Source organism: Taeniopygia guttata, chromosome 4 (assembly GCF_048771995.1).
Source record: "Taeniopygia guttata chromosome 4, bTaeGut7.mat, whole genome shotgun sequence".
NCBI classification, from domain to species: Eukaryota; Metazoa; Chordata; class Aves; order Passeriformes; family Estrildidae; genus Taeniopygia; species Taeniopygia guttata.
In genome coordinates, this window is record NC_133028.1 from 30,678,506 (window position 1) to 30,706,204 (window position 27,699).

A 27,699-nucleotide genomic window follows, 5' to 3' on the forward strand; every position below is an offset into this window, starting at 1 on the left:
CTTTCATTTACAGTGTTCTAGTGTTGACAGAGTTGATCTACTTCTGTTATGGCTTTATGACAAATAATTGTTTTATGAAGCAATTATTCATCACACTCATTTTCTTTGGTATTTTTATGAAGGGTGCAGTTATCTTCAGCAAAAAAAAAAATTTCTGTGGAGAATAACTATGAGCTTTTTCAATGGAAATTCTGTCAGAGAGACTCTGGTCTCTGTTCATCCAAATGCTTGCAGGTTTTTCTAGTAAGCAATAAAGTGAATTAATTTTATAGATTTTTATATTTTTTAACTGTAACTTGCATTCATTTCTGCTACTGTTAGTAATTTTTTATTCTGGAGAGTGTTGATTAAAACTGTACATGCAGTTATCCATTGCTTATGTGAGAAAGATTGAAACCATTTCCCAACAAGCATCCGGGGCCCCCACAAATAAGTATACTTGACATATGGTAAGTAATCTCTAGTTTTCTAGTTACAAGTCCTCTTTTTAGATATCAGGTATTGATTCTTCAGTGTGCTGTAAGAATTTGCATGCAAATGGAGGATTTCTCATTTGCTTGATACAGTAATCCTAACCAAAGAGAATAAACATAATTTTATGTTACCAAAACTCGTTGCCTTCATGATTCCTCTGGCTTTAAACTTTTACTCAAAACCAGACAAGTTCAGAAATGTTTCTCCGTATGGCCTTGTGTTTAATTTGATTCATATGCAAAGGCAAATAAGGCTAATAAAATAATTGGTTTAACAGGTACTGATCAATGTAGAATCCCCTCTGGAAACAGGAGTAGAAAGAAAGTCTGAATTAAAAGATGGACACTTTGTAGGTAAATACATCTGACTTTGTCAGAACAAGGATGAAAACGTCTTTTCATGTCACTAGATCCCAGATGCTTTCATTTCATGTCTTTGTCAGTTTACTTTGTTCTCCCAGCATTATCATGCCCAGAGGTATATCTGATCTTTGTACACAGAAATCTGCTTGGTAGCAGCATTTCTGTTGGCAGTACTTAAGTGTCATTGTGTACGTAGCTACCTGGTGAAGTAACATGAACAGCAGTAATAGCCTGATTTCCAGTATTCCTCAACATGCTACCTGCCTTTTGATAGATATCAGTATCTTCTCTTGCTCAGAGCTGGTCTGGAAACTGTCATTGCTAACTAGCAGTTTCTGCAGCTAAAAATATTTTAAAATCTGAAAGCTTGAAGCAAAATTGCAGTAGTCTAAACCACAGCCATACATAAATAACACACACATGTGCTGAACAACAATTTTTTGTGGCAGGTTAGTCATGAGCCAGAGTTGCTGTGGGACGCAGCTGTAACTGCTGCTTTCTGAAGTGTAGGACTGCTCTGTTGGACTTGCAGGGCCTTCAGTGTTTTGCAGAAGTAGATAGAGGTAAGCTGCAGTTTCAAATTGCCACCAAAAAGGGAATTTGAGAGAAATGCAGTGTGTGCAGGAAAGGTATTCTTGAAACAATTGGAACAATTGGAAAAATGGAACAATTTTTCCTTATTTAATATGGTCACTATACCCTAAGATTTACAGAAAAGAAAAAAAAAACAAACCTGTCATCTGTAAAGTTTAATAGTTTCAAAGTATACTTGTTGCAGAACTGTCCAGGTTTTAATAGTTTGCAGAGGTCTAAACAGCTAGATCCTTCTGGATCAACAAACCAGTTTCTGAACAATTAAATGTGTTGCTCTTGTGCATAATTGGCTTCCCAAGCGTCTCATTATTTTCCTTGTAGACTCTTCCTCTGCCTAAGGGGGACCTAGGTTAATCTGTCAACTCCAGTTAGTTTTGAAATTCCTGGGGCCATTTGCAGAGGAATTTCCCCTTCGGAGGCTCCCCATTTCCCAGCTAAATTATTAGACTTACCACACTCATTGTCTACAATTCCTTAGTAGTAAGAAGACTGATAAAGAAGTTAAGAGGGATTTTGCAGTCACTGGTGAAGCCAGAGTTCTAAAGAGCATATATTTGTTCATGTGTGTATTTAAGGAATTCTTATAAACTTTAACAAAGAATATAGAAATTCATCCTTTGCATTTCTCATGCGGAGGCAAGTACACATTCTTTATAAAAATTTGATTAAGGAATTTCCTTCTTTCTCCTTGGATGTTCATAAGCAAACAAAAAGTGGACCTGTTAAAGCCTTTGACTGTTTGTGAATCACCTACATTTTAGTAGAAATTTTCTTGGTCATGAAGGTAACAGCTTAAAATAGGTCAACAGTATTACCCCAAAGTGTTTTGCTTAAGTGTAATTTCTTATTCTAATTTTATAAAACTGTGTAACTGAGTTTCTTGGGACGTAGAAACTGGTTGTGTCTTTATCTGAAGACAAAAAAGTGTCCTGAATAAGAGATGGGTGGCAGGAGCAATGACTTGCTTCAGATTCTACAAACCTTACTTGTGTGACACAGAAGCTGCTTTTGCAGGTTCCGAAATCCCACATGCTTGGTCCAGAGCCTGCTGGCAGTTTGTTCTGCTTTCTCTAGTATTTTATAAACCTGCTGTAATGTTGATGTTGAAGTGGTCATGTTGTTTTCAGCAAGCTTTCTCTCAAATCATGAATGACTGGTCATCTTAAAAGCAAAGCTTGCTTTATTTGCTCTCTCTTCAAGGCAGAGTAGAGCCTATGTGGTTGTATTACAATAATTTTTGCTATTGGCATAGGAGTTAACATTACATTTCCCTAATGTGGACTCATCAGGGGGTTTTTATGTCCCTCCATATCGAGCTTTAGCAACATGGTACTGCTCCTCTGTATAGCAATTATATTGCCTGTCCGAAGGCTTGACATACAAGCCTCCTAGCTGACAGAAATAAGCTGGAACTATTAAAATAACCATAAATGAGGCTGACAATGGGAGCTGTCTGCCATTGTCCCAAAAGATTTTTTGAACTGGAAGTAATCAGTTGAGTTCTAAGGCAGCGCCATCACGGATCTTCTAATTGCAAAAATTCCCCCTTGCCAACCCTCCAGCTTCCTGAGAGGAAGTTCACAATCTTTGTGGACCTTAGGAGATTTATTGCTTGTAGCCCAGACTACCTAGTACCAAATCATAATTTCTGGGCATAATATTTTATGTGGACAATTTTAGGAACATACGTAAAAACTATTTTTCTTCTTTAAATGGTCTGAACACTGTGTTTTCCGTTCATGTGACTTGTGTTTTGTAGAAATGTGCAGCAAGTAAAGTGGTAGGAACTAGAAATTAAAAATGTTACTTGTAATTGTTTGCAGTTCTCTTTTTGATATTTTTTTATTCAACTTTAACCATTTACATGATTATGGTATATGATAAATCTGTTTTTAAAATATTTTTAAATATAGTCTGGTTTTGGCATAGAGCTTTAACTATGCACATCTTTACTTATAGGTCTTTGTACAATCTCTAGATGTTTATTTAAGGAACAACTGCACTTAACTGTTGAACATTCTGTATTTCTCCAAATCTGTCTACCTACCTGGTTTATAAGCTGTACATAGCAGAGGTCTTTAGTGACCCTTTCTCTCCCTCCACTTGAACACTGTTCAAGTTACTTCTGTTCGTTCGTAACACAGAAGTGATGCATAAACTGTTCTGTGTTTTTAATTTTTATGTCAAGGTTTGGATTTGACCACATGCTGAGGCTCTTTGGATGCCAAGTTTTTGTCCCTAAAAAATATTTTAAAAGGACAGCCTTGATAATTTCTGTGAGCTGGGAAAAGTGAGACAGGTTTCACAGACATTGATATTGTCTGATTGTTTCACTGACTGCTTGCTGTTGTTCCATTAGTGTCATAGAAATTCTTTACTTTCAAGTACAGTAGTTTTTTAATGAAACCTGGGGGGTTTGAGAGCTTGTTCTCATGTCACATTTACTTAAGATACTGCTACAGAACTGGATTTGACTATATATTTTGCTACACATAGTCAGTTCAGCGAGTTTGAATTTGAGATATAAAACATAATTTTATCGCTATTGAGGTTTTCCTTTGTTCCATTTGGGTGGGGTTTTTTTTTTTGTTTGGTTTGGTTTGGTTTTTTTTTTTGTTTGTTTGTTTGGTTTTTTGGTGGGTTTTTTTTGGGTTTTTTTTAATTTTTATTTTTCGGTTAATACTTCCATCTCCCAGAACTTGCAATAACTGGTCCCTGGAAAGAAAGAAAGCAGTGGTGGACTCTACATATTTAAGGCCTTGCTACTGCTGCAGTTCCATCAACTTACTGATATTGATCGTGATTTTATTTGAAACTTTCCAGGCTTTGATTTGTTAGAAAATGAGTAATTTGTCCTTGAAACAGCAACAGGAGTTGCTTTCCATTTCCAGTTCTAGCTAAACATGATTTCTCAGCTGGTAGTACACAAAACACAACCAAAATGTGCATAGCTTTCTATGTCAAAGAGCTATAAAAAAAATCTAATTACATTTTCTGGAATCTGCCCTTGTACATGCTGACAAAAGACTTGTAGATCCAATATGATACTTTCAGCTTATTTTAAGTACTTTTTTTTGTAGCTTTTCCTGAGAGAAATTATTCAGTGCATTCTCTGAAGCTGAAATTGGGAAGTTTAGGTTTTTTCATTGCCTTTCTTATAAAGCAGAAATTTATTTATGATAAAGAAGAAATGTTATATACATATAAAATTGAATTAAAACCACTGTATAGTAACTTATTGAATAGTTAAAGAAATAAATGTGTCAAATCTGTAAAATATATGTGACACATTAACTTCTAGAACAAACATTTATATTGGTTATATTGTTTGTATTGTATTCCAGACAATATTATCTTGACATACATGAAAAACTTGTTGGTTGGTTTTTGGTGGGTTTTTTTCCCCTTACCATGCAAATGCAACTAACTAGGATGCATGTAAAAGGTAAAGCACCAAATTACTTGAAAAATAAATCAGAATATGTTAATTTCCATTTCAGCTTAGGCAACCCAGAAAAATTTCTGAGTAGTTGAAAAGGGAAAAATAAATTATTTCAAACTAGGTTGGATCATTTTGCACATTGATATTCCTCAGACATGTTTGCAGACATGTCACCTCACTTTGAGGTATGGAAAACACAGTATTGATGGTTTGTTGCCAGGTTACAGTCTTTCTGTCTTTGCCTAATTAATGCTTCTGGAGAAGAGGCAAGTGAAAGGCAGTGAACATTTCTTGTTCATATTCAAAGGCAAGTAATAGTTGCTACAACTTTTTGCTCTCCTTCAGGGCTGCAAGAAAGGATTATTTATATTCTGAAATAGTACAGTTTAGTCTGTGTGAATCTTCAGATGCAAGAAGTCTAATATGAGTAGCTTGCATTGTTAGGGATAAGCTTTAAATTGCTATGGAGGGGAAAAGCAAATCATATTTCTCTGGGTGGCTTTTGCACCTTGTTCCATAGAGTCGTAATCACGTAGTGCTTCCTGTTCAAAGTGCACACACAATAAAACTTTCAAGAAACTTTTCCAGCTCAGCTTATTTGTCAAAAAGAATACTGTTCTTAAAAGAAGAGATCATCTGTACTTTTAAAAAGTTCACACTGCCTGTCACAAGTCTTTAATATTTCAGGAGTTAGAGTGCAGTGCCTCTCTTGGGTATTCTGCTGTGTTTATAGAGTGGATGAGCTGACATTTCACTTTTGTAAAAAGGAATCTCATTCCATTCCTTCTTTAGAAGGAGGTTGTTTCATGGACATACCAGGATGGAGATTTTGGGCTTTTCAGATGATGTTTTATGTACTGAATAGTTTGTTGTCTTTGTGGTAGGACATAATTCTCAGTGCTTAAGGATAGTTGGTTTGGATAAAATTAGGGCTGATGTGATACTGTGCTGTCTTTGTTTTGGTTTTACTAAGTGATAAAATACTTGAGTGATAAAATACTATTAAATTTTGCTGACATTAATATTGGCTGCTATTTTAGAAGCATGGTAGGCTTAAGGTTTAGTTGTCTCTTACACACTGGTGCTTGGTAGAGGCCTGAGTTTTCAGTAGCACAGTGGCCTCGGGGAAAGAATAATTTTTTTCTTCAGAGTTCAATAGGTTACATGTTTCAAAACCTTCAAATGATAAAACATTTTATGGTATGTAAGGTTGTGACTGCTGCTTCAAGGCATTTCCCAATGTCAGATTATAGTCATGACCAGAAGCTTCAGAAGTTATCAGAAGGAAGTTGAGAAGTTAACAGAAACACAGATAGAGGGGTTTTTCTTTAATTGCTGTGAAAGTGGAAAGAATCTGAGCTATGACACTGGCCACAATTAATATTACAAATGGATGTAGTACTTGTAAATAAATAGTGCAGTTTAGTCTGCTGTAGTCTGTTTTATCTTGTGTGGGTAGATACCATAACTAATAACAAATGCACTTTTTTTTCCAAGTCACCTTCCTTCTTAGTATTTCTGACAGGGATCATAAAGTGGAGGGAAAAAAACAAGTGAGATACCCCTATGTGTGACACACAGGAGCACACAGGGTTGCACTTGCCAACTGCCCTGGTTTGACTGTGCCTCTGGAAGTTACTCAAGGGGAAAAGGAGGTTAAAAAACTGTGTATGTGTTCCTCTTTAAGGTCTCTGGGGTCTTCTGAGAAGCAGACAAGCACTGCATCTTTTCCTATTCCAGATACTTTTTCCTGGGTTCTTGTGGGTGCCAGTTTTTGAGGGGTGGGTAGTGTTTGTTTTTGGTTTTTTTAATTCTGTCTTCTCTGCTATAGCCTCTGTATTTATACGGCTCAGGAAAATGCTAATCACATAATGATAGGTAATAATGTAAGAAAAAAAAAAACTAGGAAAAATAGAGCATATAAGAAAAGATGAATAGGAAGTAATTTATGTTCATCTATATTTGATCTGGATATGTTTGAAGAACTGTGCTGTCTTTAACAAAGTTATTGGTTAGAATAGATGCTATTTCAAATAAAATGAGCAGTGCAAAAAATCAAAAGTTGAAAATACCAGCTTTATAAAATGTCTGTTTTTCCGGCCTATTCTAGCCATGCAATTGTGGAGATTTAGTAACAATATGAAAACTGTCTGTTTTGAATTGTATAACATTAGAAGCCAAAGTATGGTAGTATTTTATTGAATAAGCCTTTAATTAGGAAGGTAGCCAAACCACTAACAAACTCTCTTTCTTTTAGCAACAACTTAAGCAAAGTTTCACAAAATGTAAAGCAGAAATTTTCTCAGAAAAATGGGTGAGGAAACTTGTGGGAGCTGGGATCCTTTGGACCCTTGTTCACGTAGTAACTTCTGAAAAATATATATATGCCTATCTTGAGGTAGCAGAGATTCACATAGTGAACTGCAGTATGTGCTGAGCAATCTTATCTCTACTTTAAGAGTGTGCAGGCCTTAGTGGTAGCTCACCCTGCAGTGACTTGCTGTTTGTTTAGAATTCAGGACAGTTGCAATCTGGGTTGGCGTGCTGGCAGTCTAGTGCTATTGAGGACAGCATGTCTCCGTGTTTGTAACAGGCTTAATCCGCTGGCTTTTGAAACTTAGATTTGAATTGGTTGTTTGTTGAAGGTCATATTTGATCAAAACTTTTGTTCGTGCAATTTGTAAAATATTGCTTTCCCCCTAGACCTCCGAATGGCTTTTAAAGCAGCTGAAGAAGCCTTTTGATTTACCTAGCTTATTAGAAGTTAGATTAATTGAGTTTGTAATCAGATTTCAAGGATCATGTTTCAGGCCAGGGATTTCTTAGTTTGTTTCAAATGTCATTCCCAGGGCAAATTCTGCTGAACTATATTTTCATGCTTTGCTGAGAAATGATTGCAGGTTTTGATTTCCATTATGGAATCATTAATATTGTTAATTAGAGTTCTTATGGATAAGCACACTTAAGGAGGATCATCCCTGGGAATTTGGAGTATTATAGTTTGAGTATTTGTTAATTAGATAAAATTGGCACATGTAAAAGTGTCAGATTTGAGGTGTATTTTATGCTTATTTTTGTTTTTAAGAGTGACTTTGGTTATAGTGATTTGTGTTTTGGGATTTGAACTGGGGGAAGTGTTGGTTCTTGTTGACAGTGGGATTACTGTTTCGACTTTCCTCCGTTTCTCTATTCATATACCATCCTGTTCCTCCACATTAACTTCTATCTAAATTATATTCTACAGGAGTCACTTAGGACTTTTGCCTTCCTTTAATGAAATTTATAGAAAAGTCCTACTGCATCAAGTGGGAACAATTTCTAGTCTAAAATTTCAGACATATGAATATTGTAAAATGAGTTCTGATAGCCTCTTGCAGATGACTGAGAAATGCTTCATCAGAGCTCTTTTGTGCTCCCCTCTGGTGGTTAGTGACTGAATTTAAATTTCTTTTTATCCTGACCACCTGAAAGGTTTCAAGATTGCGCAGCTAGTCAAGTGAAAAATGCTTTTTGAATCCTCATTTCACCTTATGTTTTGAATAACAATGTTTGCAAGTCTTTGGGATTACCATATGTGTGAAAGATTTGTTAGTAGATTTCTCAACTTGTCTTGCTACATAAAAAGCAAATGGTTTGTAAAAGCCAAAATTATAGCCAACTGCCTTAGCATAAAGGATGGATGGGAAATCTGCTGATTAAAGATATTCTGTAAATGGGAGAAGTGTTAGAGCAGAGATGGAGCTTTTACAGCATCGAAGATACAGCAGAGGCACTTAAGGTCTATTCCTTAAATGTGCCTGACACCACTCTAAGAGAAAAGAAAAAATTCTTTTTAGGAGCCAAAACATGCTGTTGAAACTGATGATATGATCAACATCTTACTGATGTTTAATGAATCTAGATGTTTGCAAGATTAAAACAAATTAACTCTTATTAGATTGTTTTCTTATTTCTGTTTGATATAGGAGTCCTGATCAGTTACCTTGAGAACCACTAGAACTAGAAAACAGTGAATTTATAAACTCCACTAACTAAACTCCATAAATTAATGTACTGAGTGCTGGCTTTCAGGCAGCACACGGTCTTATGCTGCCATAATATGTAAAATAGGCTACTGTAGTCAACGTTTGCAAAAGCAGAAAACTGAGACAAGGACCAATGGTACTTAAAGGAGTGGTTCTATACCTGTGATTTGGTAGGAGAATGAATGTTATAATAGCTAAAAGTAATCAGTAAAATTTTTTGAGCTTGTGCTCCTTAGAAGGTGTAGTAGGCTTCTGAAGTTTTCATGCAATTTTATTCATTATTGTTCAATAGAAATTAAAAATTAAGCTATTAATATTCTCATAGGGAAAATCAGGAAAGATTTAGTGTTAAACTTTCAGAAGCAGGGACAATTTCAGCTGGAGTAATGACAATAGGATGGTGTTTTGTAATTACTGATGTAAGATCAGATTGTTGAGGGGGTGGAGAAAAAAATTGAAGTACTTAATATAATTATGTGTGTTCAGTTTTGATTGTACTTCATGACATAAAAACTGATATAGAACCAGAAGAAATTCAAGTTTTAATTGTCTGAGCCTGCCCCTACCCCTCGATGTGTGCTAGATTAGTATATCTGTTCCATTTTATTGCTGGTTTCAAACATCAGGAAGAAAGCTGAGTCATGTTAATAGACCAGTCATCCCTTCCTTGCTATTGCCTGTGGCTTGGAGCAATGGGCAGAGCTAGGTGTGGTGGCCTCTCCTCCGTAGCTCTCTGTGTGAAGGCTGAAGGGAAATTTTTGTTCCATATCTTTCTGTTCCCTTTTTCATAACTTTTATGATGGAGGAATGTTATTTTGAGTCTTCATTTTTGATATTGTCAAAATAATCCACTTACCTGCGATGCCTGTCTCTAGTAATCATGGAATTGTAGAATAGTTTGAGCTGGAAAGAGCCTTTAAGTTCATCTAGCTCCAACTCTGTGCCCATGGCCAGAGACACCTTTCACTAGACCAGGTTGTTTAAGGCTCATCCATGTTGGCATTGAACACTTCCAGGGGTAGGTCATCCACAAATACAAGTTTCCCAACTTGCATATTCATACCTCTCTATTCCGTATGTTTTGAACTGTGTCCTTTGTACCTTTAAAAAACCGCATTCAGAAGTTAACCTGTTGATTAGTGTTAAACAGTCAGGTAGATGGTTTTGCAGATGTGACTGACCATAAAATTGTTTTCCTGGATGCTTTCTCTTTCAGATTAGAATTATAAAGGCCACATAAAGAAAAAATGTTCATCCTCAAATTCAGGATCAGTTGAGTGAGAAACATGAGAAAAATGAAAAACCAATGAAATTCCCTGTTACTTTGACTAATGCTTAGAGTGAGATTGCCTCTGTAGGAAATTGGGACATTCTGAAAGCCAGAGCTATCCTACTGGAGAACTTGTGTTACATGATGCATCCAGTGGTCAGATCATCACACAGATTCTAAGCCTTTTATTGAACACTCTAAAAAGTCTGTGTAAAATATACAGAAGTAACATTATATATGCAGATCTAATTTGAAATTAAAAATTAACCACAAGACAAAGTTGCCCATGTGCACTGTATCATAGTGCAAGTTTTTCCACATATTTATTTTTGAGATACGGTTTTTTTGGGGGATGGTACTTTTTTTTCCCTCTTCATCTTGTATGATGGATGTGACTTAAGGGAATGGACATTTGAGAACTAATACACTACAAAAGCAAAATAGGTTCAGTCCTCCTTTTACTAGAGGAGGACTTTGATAACTAGGGAAGGTAGAGTTTGTAAATGTTAGCTGAGCAGATTGCAGGAAGTCAGCATCATTTCCACAGGAGTCTCTTTTTATCTTTCTTTAGAATCAGTCAAGGCTATGTTTAAATTAATATGCCAGTTCTGATGCAGCTACTGTTCAGAAGGTGGGACAAGTAAAATGAAAACTGTTGCTCTTTTCAGCATGAATCACAAGTAATAAAACAGCATTGCTGGAACCCTTGCTAGAAGGGAATTTTAATACAATCTAGTCTTCTCTTTGGTAGGACATGAAGGGTTTAAATAACTTTCCGAGGCATATATAGAGTCTACCCAGACTTAAGATTAAGTGCTTGTATGCTACATCCAGCATTTAAGTTTAGAAGTGAGGCCACAGTAAGTAACAAATTTGATTATTCTCAAGCAAGTCTCCTGGCTGAGGTAGAGTCATGCAAAAATTGTGCCATGAATTACAAAGTAGAATCTGGGTTACTGAGTGCTCAAGGCTGTGCTCATTATTAACAAATTTAGCAAATTAACATTATCAGTGAATTAATGCAGAAACTTTTCAGGTAACCAGTGCACAAATTCAGTGACTACTGGATAGTATTACCTTTTTGTTGTAATAGAAAAACTGCTGTCAAACAAAATATAAATATTGAGGCAGAAAGACTGGAAATGTGAAATATCAGTATTAATTAACACCTGAACTTAGTTGTTGATGATGTTGTTCCACAAAAAAATAAAAAAGGAAATTATAAAGCCAGTAGTTTACTTTCAGGAAAACTTCTATAGACTGCATGTAATGCCTGTGTATTTTGAAATTGCAGTGCCCCTCCTTTTTATCCCAGTTATGTAGCCTTTGACACTATGTTAAACCAATTTCCACACTGACATCTGGTGGTAGTTCTGAAATGCTATGTTGCTTGAAATGCTGTATGTAGGACTTGGCAGGTCTAAGCATAAGTTTCAATCCCCTCCAGCCCTTCTGAAGTGATCTTATTGACATCTTAAACTTTTAACCTGCCATGGTCAGACCAGCTTCTTACAAGGCAAAGAATGTAATGAATAAATAAGTCATTCCTTAATATTTTGCTCAGTTAATATAATGTCTTTTAAAAAGTGTCTGTAGTGTGTGAAGGACACAATACCTGGAGTTAATTCCTTTCCCAAAGAACTCCTGTGAAAACAGTGACATAGTTTTATTGAGATCCAGTTTGACTGATGGCGTGTATTTAAGTATATAGCGATGTATGTTATCTGTGTGAAGTAAATGAGCTCAGTAGAAGTGCCACATCATGCATACTCACATTGTGTCTTTATCCAGAGTCCAAAACTGGCTGTCATGGTGATAGTTTGACTCATCTTGGCTCCAGTCCTGATTAGTCCTGGTGTGTGAGTGTATAACAAATAGTAAGAGACATGACAAGGCCCTTCAAAATTTCTACTGAAATGGTTGCAAGGGCTTACTCTGTTCCTCATCCCGACATGTATCAGGTTGATTTAAAGTTCTATTAAGAAAATGTCTCAAATCAGATACCTTGTAGGAGTGACTGGATCAGGAAAAGGAAAGTATGAAGTTTTATTCTGCCATGGCTCCATTGCTCTATTTAATATTCATCCCCCATCTTATGGGTTACACCACAGCACATGCCTTTTGATATATGCATAATATGGCAGTACCTGTAAAAATAAAGTTGTATTTCTTCATGCTGTGTAAATTCTTTAGTCAGTTCTGGCTTAAACAATCTCCTGTAGGCTCATCAGTCAGCTTTTTATTAAGTTTGTGAATTGCATAGTAGTTCCTTATTTGGTAATTCATTTTATGTTTGTAAGACTGAGCAGATTTTTGCCCCTATTTTTGCTGCCTTCCATTTCCAGAGTAGTGGCAACCATTGGTTGGTCCTAATGTGGCAAAGGTTAGCTTTAGTATAACTTTTGTTTCCCTTTCTGTGACATGTCTGTGTGAACAGAACATAAATCAGCACATAAAAATAGTTCAGTCAAATAATTCACTTGGGCACAGAGATAAAAATTTCACATTTAAGTAGTTGATGATTATTCATTAATACGATTAATAATGAAGAGGTCAAGAGCTTGGCATCTAAACCAGATAGCTTAATATGGTATAAAATTTACTGTAGTGAGTAAAGAGGGTCATTCAAGTCCCAAAAGATTGTGAATTACATATTTGATTTAATCTTTTAGGCAAAACCGATTTTATGACTATTGTCAACTGGTCTGATGTATTTCAAAATATGTTGGAAAGGAAATCAAGTAATATATTGTCTTAATATGTGATGCATAATTGCTGAAGACTTACAGTAATTTTATTTTTTGTGGCTTCAGATTAACATTAATGTGTGTGTGTGTTTATTAGCACATGCTGTAGAATCATGTTGGTTATTTTGAACTTGTATTAATTTTGATTTATTAATTTACTTAAGCTTATTGCTTACTGTATTTTTACACATTTCTGCATGCTTATTGAGCATTTTCTATTTATCTTTCTTCCTATTAAACAGGCATTATTGAGACTGCAGATCACCTGGATCGTGAGACTACTTCGCATTACTGGCTTACTGTTTATGCAACAGACCAAGGCGTTGTGCCTTTATCATCATTCATTGAAATCTACATAGAAGTTGGGGATGTTAATGATAATGCTCCTCAGACCACAGAACCAGTTTATTACCCAGAGGTCATGGAAAACTCACCTAAAGATGTATCTGTCATTCAGATTGAGGCATTTGATCCAGATTCAAGCTCAAGCGAAAAACTAAGCTACAAGATTACAAGTGGAAATCCACAGGGATTCTTCTCAATAAACCCCAGAACTGGTAAGTACAATATATGTTTTATTTTATGTATTAATAAATTAATGTGCTTGCATAATTGCATAAACTGGGTGAAATCAAAATCTTTGGTTTAACATTGAAAACATGCTTTCACAATAGCTGGAGTTAAGCTGGTGTCTTGGGCTGTGTCAATATTAGTAAGTTATACAAACATGTAGAAAAGGATATGAGAGTGGAGGACTTGGTTCAAAGTACTTGACATCCACATCAGGTATGTTTTGTGAAGGCTTACTTCTGAGTAGCTCCACTCTAGACTGGTCAATGTCCATGCATTTTTATAGTGCAGTAAGTATACAATAAAACCCCATATTTTAGTTTAGTTTCATCCAAATTGTTTTTAGTTGTCTTCATAATTTTTTTGTCAGGCCTCTTTTAAAATTATTTTTTGGTGGGGGAAGAGGGTGTGGTGTTAGTCTAAGCAAAAGAAGCTATTTACTACCTGCAGATTTGCTTTTCCCCAGTCAAGAGAACTTTCTTTCTAATTAACTATTGCTGCTTCTAGAAATACATAATCTGGAGGATTATTTTCAGGTTTGGTTTTTGTGCAATGAAAATAAAGAGTCTGAGTTCACTGGTTATTTGGAAAGCTTCAGAAAAAAACACTGAGGTTTTAACAGGGGAGTACAAACTCAAGAACCAGGTAACCTTTTAGTAACTGAATTGCAGGTACTGAAAGGTGTGTGGGACAGACAGAGGGGAAGCAAAATAATTGGTCTTAACCGAAGCTACCCAGTAATTTTGAAAATATTTTAAGGGTTGCCTACCCTGCCTTCCTTCTGAATGTGAAGAAAATAATACGCATACTGGATGTTTTTCCCACAGTTTATGCCTGGAGAAGAACTTGTGATTTTTTTGCCAGGCTGTGCCCAGATTATGCTTTTTATATGTTTTTATATGTTATTTCACAGTAAAAAATTATGAGAGATGCTTCTGATTCACTCAACCATTTTTTTTTCTCACAATTCAGAGAGTTTTAGATTGGAGGTCCTGCAGAGGTGTAGTGAATGACTTTAATGTATTACAAACCCAGTAAGTACAAGGGAGCAGTAGAAGCTTTATTAATTTAGTTCTTGCCCATTCATGGAAGCAATTTCAGGGGACTTAAAGGAGCAAAAATGACAGAAAAAAACCCATTTTGAAGTCTATGGCCTTAATTTTGTTTTGTAGCTATTTCAGCTCAGGGTATGAAAGACTTGTGTGCTTTATCAATTGCAATTGCTGTGTCAGCAAAGCTCTGAGTGCAAACACAGATATGTTATTTGGGTTATTTCTGCCAATAGCTTCTTTGTCAGCATATGCTGCATCTGTGAAAACACTGCCAAGAGGGATATATGAAATAGCTATAGCAACAGAAGATATTTAGTATAGTTAAAGCCTTCATCTAAACACTATATTTACAAAATGTTGGTTTTAGAGAAAAGAGCCTGACAAGTAAAACAAGAAAAATTCAACCACCCTTCTAAAGTGAATGCAGAAAGTGTTTGTATGCTTTATTTCTATTTTGTTTACTTTATGCCTCTGTTATATCTCATTTACATGATGCAAAAGGAAAAAAAATCTGCTTTTTAATCTACTTACTCTTTCTGATTTTGAGAAAGTTATTTTGCTGGCCACTTTGATATTTTTTGTTGTTTCAATATAATACTGATAAAATGGGAATAAAATTACCTGTGAGTTGGGTGGAAAAAAGTGAGTGACTGCTGTATTCAAATTGCAAAGGAAGATAAATTCTACCTCCATTCATTTCATCACTACTGTATAATTGGCCAGTTCTTTTTGATTATTGTTTCCTTAAATATTCCTGCAGGTCATTTTCTCTTCCTCTTTCTTCTGTTCTTGTCCTCCCCTTTCAGCCCTCTGTATCATCAGGTGGCATTTTCCAAACTGTGTTTTGAAAAAAGACACCACTGCACCTGCTTGCCAAAGTTTTGGCGTAAAGAAATATCTTTATTCCTATTTAATGGGTAGAATTAGGGCACTGGGGGGTTGTGACTTGTCTTTGGACAGAGTTTGAAGTTTTATGTGTTAGTAGCTTACTGTGGTCTCATGTATGTTAGAAAGGGACCTTGAGAGAGACAGCTCAACACACTAGATGGTGAAGTGATTAAGAGCACTTAATAGAAAAGGAATAAAGATTTTCTGTCAAGAGAGCTTACCTGCCTTTTTTGTATCATTCATACACTAGAAGCAAGCAGGGCAATCCACAGTCCTTCTCAGTTTGGTGTTAAAGAATTTTAAGCAAAAGGGCAGCTGGAAATAATTAAAGCATTATATTTCAGAACGCAAGCACTGGGAATAAAAATCTCCCTCTGATTTACATTCAGCAGAAGAAAATTATTTTTTTCCCCTCAATATAATTAAAAGGCCCAGGCTTAGGTATTTCACCTATCATGTGCCATTTCTACCACCCTTCACTGGTGTCTATTACTGTTAAAATTGTATGCTAGATAGACATGCTTCTAAACAGATGTCTTAAACATAGTGAAAGGGAAAAGGTGGGCAGAGGAGAGAAGGGAAACTTGTTCCTAGAGTGCACTCAGATAATTCAATGGCTATTAAAAAGCTAACTCAATGTCTTCCCATTTCATGTGCTCTAATGGGCCATACTGCCTATCCTGTACCTGACCAGTTTGAAACTGTTCTGCAGTGGGCACTAACATAGTGGTTGAGTTTTCGACTGAGGTTATCTGGTTCATAAGTTCTCAAGTCTCTCTTCTGTCTATTAGATATTGAATATATTTAATCTGAATAGATCTTATTTGGTGTGAAAGTGTTTTCAATAGAATTGACATGTTAAGGAGTTGGAAGAACACTTTAAAATACACTGGTTATTATTGTTCTAGTGCATTTTATCTTCCCCTATCAGTTAAAAGAGGGCTCAGCTGAAGAGTACATTTGATTAGAATTGGAGAGATCAAGTCTTGTCTTGTTAGCTTATGTGTGTATATTATTCTTGTTGTACCATGTGAAGTTATCATACTGTAAGTTATTTGTCCAAGGAAGAGAAACCTTCCCCAGGGGCCCAAGTTTCCCTTCCAGCCACAGGGGAGATAGGGCTGGAATATTAATCAAGTCTTTTTAACTGTATCCTGTTGTAACACTGAAAGTGACAGTACAAGTTAAGTATGTGCATCCCCAAAGGTGAGTTGAGGACTGTAATGGCATTCAGTTCAAGTCAACTAAAAGCTAGTTTTAGGATTCTTAAAATATGTGGTGAGTGTTAAAAATATGGCTCAGGTGGTAATGTGTTATTATCTCTTCTCCTGGTCAAGGATCCATTGTTTCCTTTCTCTTTATAAAATGTAATGTTATGATATTGTGGTCCACAGCTGGAATCCCACACATAGTAGTAATACAGATTATAAATAGAAACAACCTACACGTAACATGTATCAAGTGAGACACTGCATTCTGTTCTCCTGATGTAGCTAATTCATTTCTAGAAGTTTGTGGACTCCAGACTAAGATGTCTGTGTCTTAATGCAATAATTCTGAATTTTTAGAGACTCACTGACATGGATCTGTGTAGGATGTAGTTCCTCTTTCACAAAAAGAAGATATTTCTTTTAATGACAAGAGCTTTTTACTGACTGAGCTGTTGTTTCTCAGAAATGCTACTGGCTTTAGTAGTATCTGCATGCTTCTTACTGTAATCTAAGTAGCCCTCTCAGTAAGTCCTCACTGACACTTTAAAATGTATTTTATATTTCAAATAATTATAAAATCACTTAAGGAAACACTGCTAAGTTTTTCTTTACATGCTATTTCACTTTTTGGAACAGGATATATGACAAAGTACTTCACAGGATATTTTGTAATCTTTTCACATATACCTGGTCTTTCATGAAAGCAAATGAAATAATGTTTTATTTATCTTTGGAGTTTCCATGCAATGAAAAGAAAGTGCTGTACATGTGAGTCCAGGTAGAATAATTATCATAATATTACTTGCCAGAAAGAATTAGAACAAAGATTTAGTTCCACAACTTTCATGCTCAATCTGAACACAACTGTAGACAAACATGCAAATTATGATAAGTACTTTATATCTGCTTAACTTCTTGCAACATAGCTTGTAATTAAATACAGAAGTAATTGACAAGGTGGAAGAGTTGCAACTCATGTTAATACGTTCAGGTGGAAAGAGTAAAGTTGCACGATTTGGTGGCTGTTCTGAACATGTCCTGGGACTCTGTAGTTAATCTCAGCACTTAACACTAGAGCTACTGCACTGAGGCTTAGAAAAGATTTGCACATTTACCAACACTCGTGTACAGCAAAGGACTATATAGCAGTAAACACGTTCTGAGATTTGTGCCTTAGAGCTTAAAATACACGTACAATGCTTTTATAAGCACATGTGATACATATGGTATGTATAATAGTGCCTTAGTACTATTTCTGTTTTTTGCAGGTGTGGTTTATTTGCTTGTGAGCTATTTGGGTACTTGTAGAACTGAGAAGTTTCATGAATCATAGATGTAAACTCCATGTCTGTGTTTACAAAATACAATTTATTATTTTAATGCTTGGAAAAAAACTATTCAGTGTTTCTATTTTATGTGAACACAGTCCTATTTAGTAGAAAACCTTATATTTTTCCTCATCTTTGTGCCTTTCATATTAAAATATCTTAATTTGCTATTTTGCTTTTGAGAAGTGTTGGAAGGATGACACTTGATAGCAGGATTGCTTTCTTAGAGAAAGTGGAACAGATAATTAGTATGGCATCTACAGATAGTAGCTGATGATACCATTGTATATAAGTGTACATTTATGAGTTAATGAATTATGATTTTATAATTTCTAAGCTATTTGGATTTAGAAATTATATATTTAGAAACCAATCTGTTAGTGCCTCTTCAAAAGAATTATGTATTTATATTACTAAAAGCTTTCAATTAAACCATGTAATTCGTTTCTGTCTGAGGAGGGTAGGACATGCATGAAATATGTGCTTTTTGTTGCACCCAGTAAGAATTGTAAGGGTGGTTTGCAAACAAGATCCCCAATTTTAAATGTGTGCTGACAGTTCCCCAGAATTACATTGTCAGCCAAATTCTTTTCCTATAATTGTTTCTCATTTTGTATTTTTCTTCTAGCTTTACTTTTTAAATTGTGGGTTGGCAAATATCATGTGAAATTAGAAGAAAGGTATTAACCTTTAAATGACTAACAGTGACATCTAAATTGCTGTAGAACTAGAAACACTAGACTGAATTCTCTCTAAACAAAAAATGCTCACTGAATTCTCTGAACTCTGTATCAGTTTTCATATGGATGAAATAGTTTTGTTATGCCATGTTTTTAAAATATGGCTGCTACAGTGTTACAGGCTCTCTATAATGAATATCTCAAAGATTGCTGAGTTAAGGTGCCTGAAAGAAGGTTATACTGCTTTATAAGTGCAGCATGCACACTAGAATGGCAAAATCTGCATTTGCATAGAGAAAGGAGTTCCAGCTCTCTCTAGTATTACTGAGCAAGAAAATTGAATCCTAACCAGGTATCCCTATAGGGTCCTTACAATCCTTTTGTATTACTTTGCACATATATTCAGGCTAGAAATAATTTCTGATCTTTTGCCCAATTGTTGTGCTTCTTTCCACTTCCCCAGGACTTCTGTTACATTCGTTGTGCCAGCCAGATTTGGCTTGGGGAGGGAATTTGGTCTGGTAGCAAAAACCACTTTTGGTGGTGTCTTACCTCAGAAATTTAAAGCAATAATAGCAAATGAGGAAGAGAAATTAGGAAGAGAGGTACTGAATATTGTACCAAATAATTTTGATTCAGATCAGCAGAAATGCTGATCGCAAAAGTATAGCTTTCTATGCTTTTAAGGAAACTTGGTATGAAAGTGAGGCATACTTCTGAAAACTAGACTTGGGTTCACAACCTGGACATGAGAATGCCAAAATCAATCTTGAGTTGTTAATTTTCCCATACATGGGTTTTGCAGTTGTAAAATAGAAATACTTGTGTGACCTAATTACTTGGGAGTGTTGTAAAGCTATATTAATTTATGTATGAAGTGGTTTGGTATTATTATGAGAATATTATAGACATACCTTTAAGGAAATTAGTAATCCTATGGTGTATGAGACAGTCCATTTAGATAAGGATATTAGTTGGGGAATTTAGCAGAAGCTTTGAGTAATTACCCATTTCAGAACATAGTTGTAACCTGTATATTTTACACAGTTACCTTTAAAGGAGAGTGTGTGTGTGTCTGATTTGGAGACCGAAGTGAAATGGGAAATGAGTACAGCTGCAAACAACTTCCATGGGTTTCCGATAACACTGGAGAATTACTTAGTGAGGAAATGAAGGGTCAGTGACCACAGAGTTGTATTGGCTTCATTTTAACAAAGGAAATCTTTGTTGTTTAACTACTTGTGGGTTTTAATCCCAATTGACGTAATGTTTTGGAACATGGATAAAACCAGTGTTGGTATATTGCACGCTTACATGATTTAAAATTAAACAAAGATCAAAATGCTGAATTTTTTCATATAACTTCTGTAGCTGGTAAGCAATGCCAGACTCAGTTATTGTTCACTTATGTCACACAGCTCGAAGTGTATGTAGCAGCCTCCATGTTCTCAAGTGTTTACCTGTGACATGCAGAGAAAGTAAAGTATTTGATTATAGTGTCTCTAGAACAGTTTTTTTTCTTTACTGAAAAGGTAACCAGAATTCGCCCAAATGTTTGTAAAAAGAGTTTAATTCTGCAAAAAGCTACTTTGGTTTTCCTTTTAAAAAGCATTTGAAGTGGTAGGTCATTGTGTAGCTGGGAAAACAAGTTCATATCTGAAATTTCTAATAATATTTTCATATCCACTTACTCTACATTATTTAGAGATTTTGCATCTGCAAAGGTAGAAATTTTGCTATAATAGAGGCAGCTATTTTAAAAATTACTTTAAAGTACTTATATAGAGAGCGCTTCTTTTAAATCTTAGGTGGTGGTGTTAGGGCTTTATTTATTCATTTCATTTGTTCTCATACATCGCTTTAGAAAAAGAAAAAATTTGGGGAAATAAATGGGAACCATAGCAGTCCTTTCCTTTTCCTTTATTTGTCCCTGGAACGACATAAAAACTTCAGGTCATGCTCTGCATGATCTGTATTGTAAACCAAGAGTTAAAGAAAGTGAAGTTCTCTTTCGATTTTCCCATGTTCTGATACAGCAGTCATGGAAATATAGGCTTGGGTTGGAAGAGACCTTAAATCTCATCTGGTTCCAACACCCAGGATGCAGCCCATCTTGTGGTGGGCCTTTCAGTCTGCAAGTGCACATTGCAGAATCACATCCAGCTTTTCATCCACAAGAACACCCAAGTCCTTCCCTGCAGTTTATCTCAGCCTGCTATCAGTTTGTCTCCGGGACTGGACTCATATCAGGTGCTGCCCTGACCCAGCACCTTGACGTGCTGAACTTCATGAAGTTCTTGTGAGCCTACCTCTCCAGTTTGTCCAGGTCCCTCTGGATGCCATCCAGTCCTTCTGTTGTGTCATCTGTGCCACTCAGCTTTGTGTCATATGCCAACTTGCCAAGGGTTTATTTGAAATGGTAATAGAGACAGGCTGTCCCTATAACACGTGTTCTTTTGAGCTGGAGTATATATAATATGCAAAACTATAATTCTAGTCAAGGAAGAGACAGTGATCAGATACTGTTGTGAGCCACTTGCAAAGTCCCCACATTCACATGTGCTTTCAAAGATAACAGGCTTTGCTAGGTGGGATCTCTGAGTAGTGTAACTTGAAATTGTGTATATAACAACACTATAATATTAGTATTGATTAATTTCATAATAAGAAAAAATTCCTCAGAATTAGTGCCCTGTTTCAAATCAGCTTGCCTTGAATTTCTTTTAATCAATGAAAATAGATCAATCCCAGAAAAAATGTTTTTCTGTATGAAGTAATATAATTTTTCCCTCTTAAAAATTCACTGTGGAGTCAGAGTTCAAGGACTAGCTAGAAGTGATCTATAAAATTATTCCTCAGTTTTACTGAGAGCCAAGGCAAGATCTTTGACCTGATCGTCTCTCTTATGAGCATTGCATGAAATTCTTTATGTATATGGTGCAGTTACAAAAGCAGTTCCCTTTAAATCAGTAGATAAGAATGCTTTGCACTTACTCTAAAACATTCTATATTGTAAATGTAGGAAACAACATACAATTAAAAACAAAAGAAAAAAGGAAGAGGCAGCAGTGTTTTATAAATTCAAAATTCTCACTTAGATATTAATATTTCAGGGTTTAAATGTATAGGGAGTTCAGAGCACTATAAATAAAATAGGTTTATATCAAGTTTAAAAATACCTTTTAAGATTATGTGTGATTTTATGGTAATAATTCTGTACTTAGTTATTGAAGATGATATAGTTTAAAATGAGATAAAAAAGGACTGATGGACATAAGGTAACTTAATTGCTGAAAGCATTTGAGCTTGGAATTGGTGTGGCTTTTGAAGGCAAGAATATTTTCACAAAGTAAGCAAAGGGGTAACAAAAATTTATAGTGTTCTGTTGATAATAAGATCAAAGTTCATTCTAGAGGAAATGTATCATCACTTACTAGTTTTCTTAAAAACGTACGTGAATTTTGTTGTTTAATCTTTAATTTAAAATTATTTTAGCTAATATTATTTATTAAATAAATTTTTAAAAAATTTATCTTATGCTTTTGACTTACATTCTGGGTTTTATCTTTTGTGAGACAGAACCTAGCAAAAGAATATGAATGACACTGAAACTGGACTTAGCAAGCACTGAGAATGTGGGATCATTTTAATGTAGCTATTTGGGTGTTTGTTGTTATTCATATAGTTATTTTCATTATCTCCCAAATAATTTTACTTTAAAAAAGATTACTGCACAAGAAGTAAATACCATTGTTAGTAAATCCAGACTAAAAATAATTTAGTCAGTGACTAAGTAGAGTATACAAAACTACATGGTTTACTTTTAGTTAGATATTTGTGGAATTTTCTACAATCATATGATCAATAACCACTAATTTAACACTTAATTTGAAATCTAGTTGAAATTGAAGTTCTACAATGTTGGTTGTATTGGATGGCTTAGCTGTTTATGTAAATTTTTTTTTTCCTTATGCTGTACATAAATAATCTTTGGTGGGTTGCTTGTCTTTGCTTCATGCTCACATCACAGATATGATTAATGAGTATTCTGCTCAGCAACCTACAGGATGCTGTAAAATAGTTCAGGTAAGTGACTTCAGAAGTGCAGCTTGCACTTAAACTTTATAGTAGTAGGATTGAGTAGTTAAATTGCCTGGTTACAGATAAACACAGTGCCATACTTTTTAATCCTATATACAAAGCTTACAGTCTGTCTTGGCAACAAGCTCATAAACACTGAGCTGCACATGATGAGCCTTGTGTATCCCTTCCAACTCAGCATATTCTGTGATATTACTGCACTTCAGTAAATGTGCTGCACAAATACACCCTTATAGACAGGGTGTTACCCCCTGCTTGATGCAGTCCTGACTTGGGTAGGACTGAGATCTCAATTATTGCTTGACTTTTCATGGAGTACTATTCAAAGGGCAAGAAGTAGTCATCTGGGACAAATGTGCCAACAGTTTTTTATGAATAAAATCTGGAGCATATGCACTAGCATTTGAAACAGGAATAAGGAAATATCTAAATAAAAAGAAAAGGTGATCTGAAGAGCAAATAGAATGTGTAGTTCATAATGTGTTTCAGACTTTTCAGTCTGGATTTTACTTAGGTGTCTGTACACTGTGGGAGTGTCCTGTTGGCTTCTGCTTGAATGGCTATACATGGGAATTGAAGGGGAAAAGGCATCAAAGCTGTCAAAGACTGTACAAGTTGAGTGCCATCATGCTGTACTTAACAAAAAGGGAACAGTGGCTTCATCAGAGGGTACTGCTGTACTTCCATTTTATTTTTCGAAAGGTAGGGTATTGTAACTCATTTGTGTAATTATCCTCATCAGGAAGTTTACATATGAAGTAGAAAATAAGTCCTTAGCCCCAAAAGTGCATTTAGACTATCCAGAAAAGTCTCCTAGCCACAGACTGTGAACTCTGCTAGGCAGAAATAATCTTTGTTCTACCTAAACAGCTGCATAGCAAAAAACGGTAAAAATCAAGAGGCCAGAGAGAACAAGCAAGCAACAGCAGAACTAATGGAGAGAATATATGGCTAGGAGAATTGAAAGAGGAGCCGAGGCTCACAATTCTTCTTGAAAAGTGGTACCATTTCTGAGGCCTGTATTAAAAGAATAATAATGATTGCTTTTAAGTGTTGTATTTGAGCAGAAGAGGCATTTGCAGCCATTTAAGGTGCTTTTACATTATATTCCTAGTTTCTCATGGGACTGTATATTTGCAGTCATATTTCAGCATTAGAAAATTACTGGTGACAATTCAGTTTCCGTTTTGATGAGAGTTATTAAAGTGTGTAGAACCTGGAAGAGTTTAGGAATGAAAAGTAAGTGAAATTGCTAAGGAATTATCTTTAAGACTGTGTAAACCAAAGTTCAGTTCCTTTATGATATACTTGTTCCAGTATGATAGCTTGTTAGCACTGTCTTGTTTCTTTTTTAACTATGCAGTCTGCCTTCATGGTGATGTAGGACAATGCTGATGTGTTAGACTTTGTAGCTTGTAATAGTCATCATCAGTCATTACATGGCTTATAAGACAGAGTTTATTTTTTGCCAGCTGCAAAGCTGGAATATATTCTTCAATCCCTGTGCTATTAACTTTTATTGACCTGCTTTTATTAACCTGTTCCTTTGGTTTGGTTTTGAAGACAATTTTTAGCTTATGTAGAAAACAAGATTTGACTACAGTCTTGCCAAAGAGCTTATCTGAACATCTTTAGAAAGAAAATGTGTGCCTTTTCTGATGGTCATGGATTATATGGTAAGTTAGGTGTAAAACACGGTTAATTTGAAATCAGTTGGGAAAAATAATCTTTTTGTATCAGTGATGAAATAATAATGGATTATTGTTTTCTCAGTCATTTTGTTCCTATTTTGGAAAGTGCTGAGATATCGGAAGAAGTTTAAATGATCTCATAAGAGACCTTTCAGACAGTGAGAGACTTGACACTCACTGTATTATGAGAGATGTCTGAGACATGGCTTGATCACACCTACTGCTTCTGTGAGAAGGAAACTGCTGATTCCTGTGAACTTCTTAGTCTGTCATACAAAAGCAATATATACTCCTCTGTCTAGAAGGGAAAGCTGTCTTGAACTGGATATAATACACTACTTCTTAAATAGGGAAGATTAGTAGGAAACCCTGCCTTGAAGTGGGACAGTATCTCTATCACTTGAAGAGACATTATTGGTCTTCGACTTACAGAATATTTGCTGCAACTTGCTCAGTGCTTTTGGGCTGTGTTATGCAGGAGTTAACATGATTACCATTATAGCTATGTGTGAATTTAAAATCTATGCTTCCTTCAAATCTTAGACTGATTTACATATTAAGACTTTGTAAACAGATCTGAAGGTTTTTAACGTATTGTTATATGTTAAAAAGAAAAAAATAAAACCTTTAACATTCATTAGTAATTTGTTGGTTTTGGGGTTGAAGTGGGGGAATGACAGCTAAAATAATAATAATTGACTAAGTTGCAGTACTCATGATTGAGAGTTTAAGTGATAATTGACTGATGCAGCCCAGAGCAACCATTTCTGCTGATTAGTTGTAGTTTGCATTTAATACAGAGGACAAAAACCACATTGACCAAATATTTAGTTCATGACTTGTATCTGTTGAAGTCAGTGATAAAAAAATTGTAGCTGTTTCCTTAATTCTTCAATGCCAGTGTATTCAAAGATTAATGAAACTCTATTTATTTTTGTATGCTGCAATTCAAATAGTGTTATACTAATTTAAAGCAAGCCTATCGTGCCTATTGGAGGCATCATAGTACACTTGGCATCTGCTTTAGTCTTTTGGTTCATTGTGGGGGTTAGCTATGTCTAACAGGCAAACTCCCTCCCATCTCCAGAATCTTCATCATCTCAAGCTTAATGTGCAGTTGGAAAGTCTGCAGGAATTTATGAAAGCACAAATGCATGGGGATGCATGATGTATACTCGGCAAAATAAAAACTTCTGAGCCCTTGCAAAGACCACTTTTTCTGATGCCACTTCTTTCATCACTGAGATCATCCATGCCATAAAGATAGCTAATAGATAATTTTAACACAGTGCCCACCTAATATGCTATATTTTTTAAGGATATTGCCGTTTCAGCATTGAATGAAAATTGTTGATGTGCAAGTCTTCAGAAACAGATAATACGATGTAGCTGGTAACCAGTGAAATAAATTCCTGCTAATATCTGATCTCTGGTGCTAATTTCTGTTACAAATGTAACAGTTTTTTTTACACTTACATAATTGTATGCTGCAGATGCCTTTTTGTATATTTGTTTTGCTATTATTTAGAATAGAAATCTGAAGTAAGTTTTACCTGGATGCAGTTGTGATTCTTTTACTTTTTGGCTAAACCTCAAATAGACAGCAGGTATCCCCAGAATGTAAACTCAAATAAGGAATGAAGGGAGAATATAGTTGTGTTTGCTACTAGTGCTGTTTTATTTTCTTTTGTTTTATTTGTCACAGATATTTACAGTTAGTTTCAGTTGATTCTAGTCACTCTCCAGCTAGTGAGGCAGAACAGCTATGATTTATAGAACGACTTGAAATTATTAAGCTGCTGTTGTGAAGATGTTTCTGATGAGGCAAATTTTTAAATATTATTAAAAACAAAAATGGCACCAATTCACTAGAGATAGCATTTTCTCATCATTATCTTAGAAATTTTTTTTTATGAATTTGCATTTCTTAAGAATGCTTGACCCATCTTGCTATAGTGACATTGATTTCAGGTCAGTAGTCAGTGATGTGACTTACTGGAGGTAATTGTTCCTGTTGGTTTTGGGAGAGAGGGGCTAATAAAAGGAGGCTGTAGCAAAATGCAAGAATATGGCTATAAAACAATGCTCTGAGTCAGGTTTGCTTTGAAATAGAATGGTTTGTCACAAGTGACCTGTTTCTCACATGCTGTTATTTCATTCAGCAATAAACACATTCTCCCCACCTCATAACAAGGATTTCAAAAATTAATGTTTTACAGACTATTTTAGAACTTAATTGAAATCTTTTACTTGCCACTCCTTTGGGGATGTGGTGTGTGCAAAAATGTGGTCATGCATTTATTTTTGTATAGGGAGGGGCACAGCAAGGATATATAAAAAGTGTTAGACAAAAGAGGAGTTCCATCTAAAAAAAGTTTAGAATGGAGCAGAGTGGTGGCTTTTGTTGCAGGGAGCTGACTTACATTAGGTCCAAAGATGGCCCCCAACCCTCTTAATGGGCAGTTACAGTGCATAGGAACACTTGACCTTATTATCAAGGGTACACAGCCATAGTTCAGGAAAGCTCTTCAACAATGGACAAAATCTGTTGGTGCAGCATTAAACATTCTGTAATATAGAAAAACCTGGCAAAAATTTTAAAATTTAGTGATTGCAATAATCAAACCTTTTATAGTCTTAAATTGAAGAGGGACACGTCACTGAAGCTAAATTTGCACTTAGGAAAGTGTCTATCAGTAAAGAGTTAAATTAAAAGAATGTCATGCATGTGTATGTGATTCTAAATCCAGAAGTGTTACATTTCCTTTGTTGGCATTAGTTTCTGCTGAATATACAGGATATATATGGTGAAGACTAAGCCCTTCTGTTATTGGTGAAGTGTTTTAACAGAAGTGTGGCATGCTTGGCTGAAAGGACTGGAGGTTTTAGCAGATCACAGCATGTATATTTTGTTCTGCTTACCCATTTGCATTGTATTGACCAACTTCATTAACAGGAATTTTATCAGGAGCAAGGCATCCTTTAAGAATCACTAATATGTAAAGTAGTGGTACATGGCAGAATTTTGTTTTGAGTGCTTAAAGCAAAAGCTTTTGAATGGTTTTTTTTTTGAATGATATTTTTTTTCTCCAAGTATTAATTGCCATCTTTAGAGGTGGCTTCAGTAGTCATGGCTCTTGATGAAAAATAAAATGGATAGGAAGCTATTGAAACATGTAATTTTTCTGATCTGTGAGAAATTAAGTCTTATTATTGTCAGAGGATGTAGACTAACTATTGAATATTCAGGGAAATGCAAACGTC

General features: G+C 35.4%; 1 protein-coding gene across 10 annotated transcripts in view; it reads left to right on the top strand.

The window, feature by feature from the left end:
* FAT1 (FAT atypical cadherin 1) overlaps positions 1-27,699 on the top strand; it is a 104,358-nt gene that overhangs the window by 23,972 nt on the left and 52,687 nt on the right. For all 10 annotated transcript variants that reach the window (XR_012055607.1, XR_012055606.1, XM_072928257.1 and 7 more), the window contains exon 3: positions 13,157-13,471. Coding sequence is in view for 8 of the 10 variants with exons in the window: in XM_072928257.1 (XP_072784358.1) it covers positions 13,157-13,471 (315 nt within the window). In the remaining 2 variants the exon portion in view is untranslated. The remainder of the gene's footprint in view (positions 1-13,156; positions 13,472-27,699) is intronic.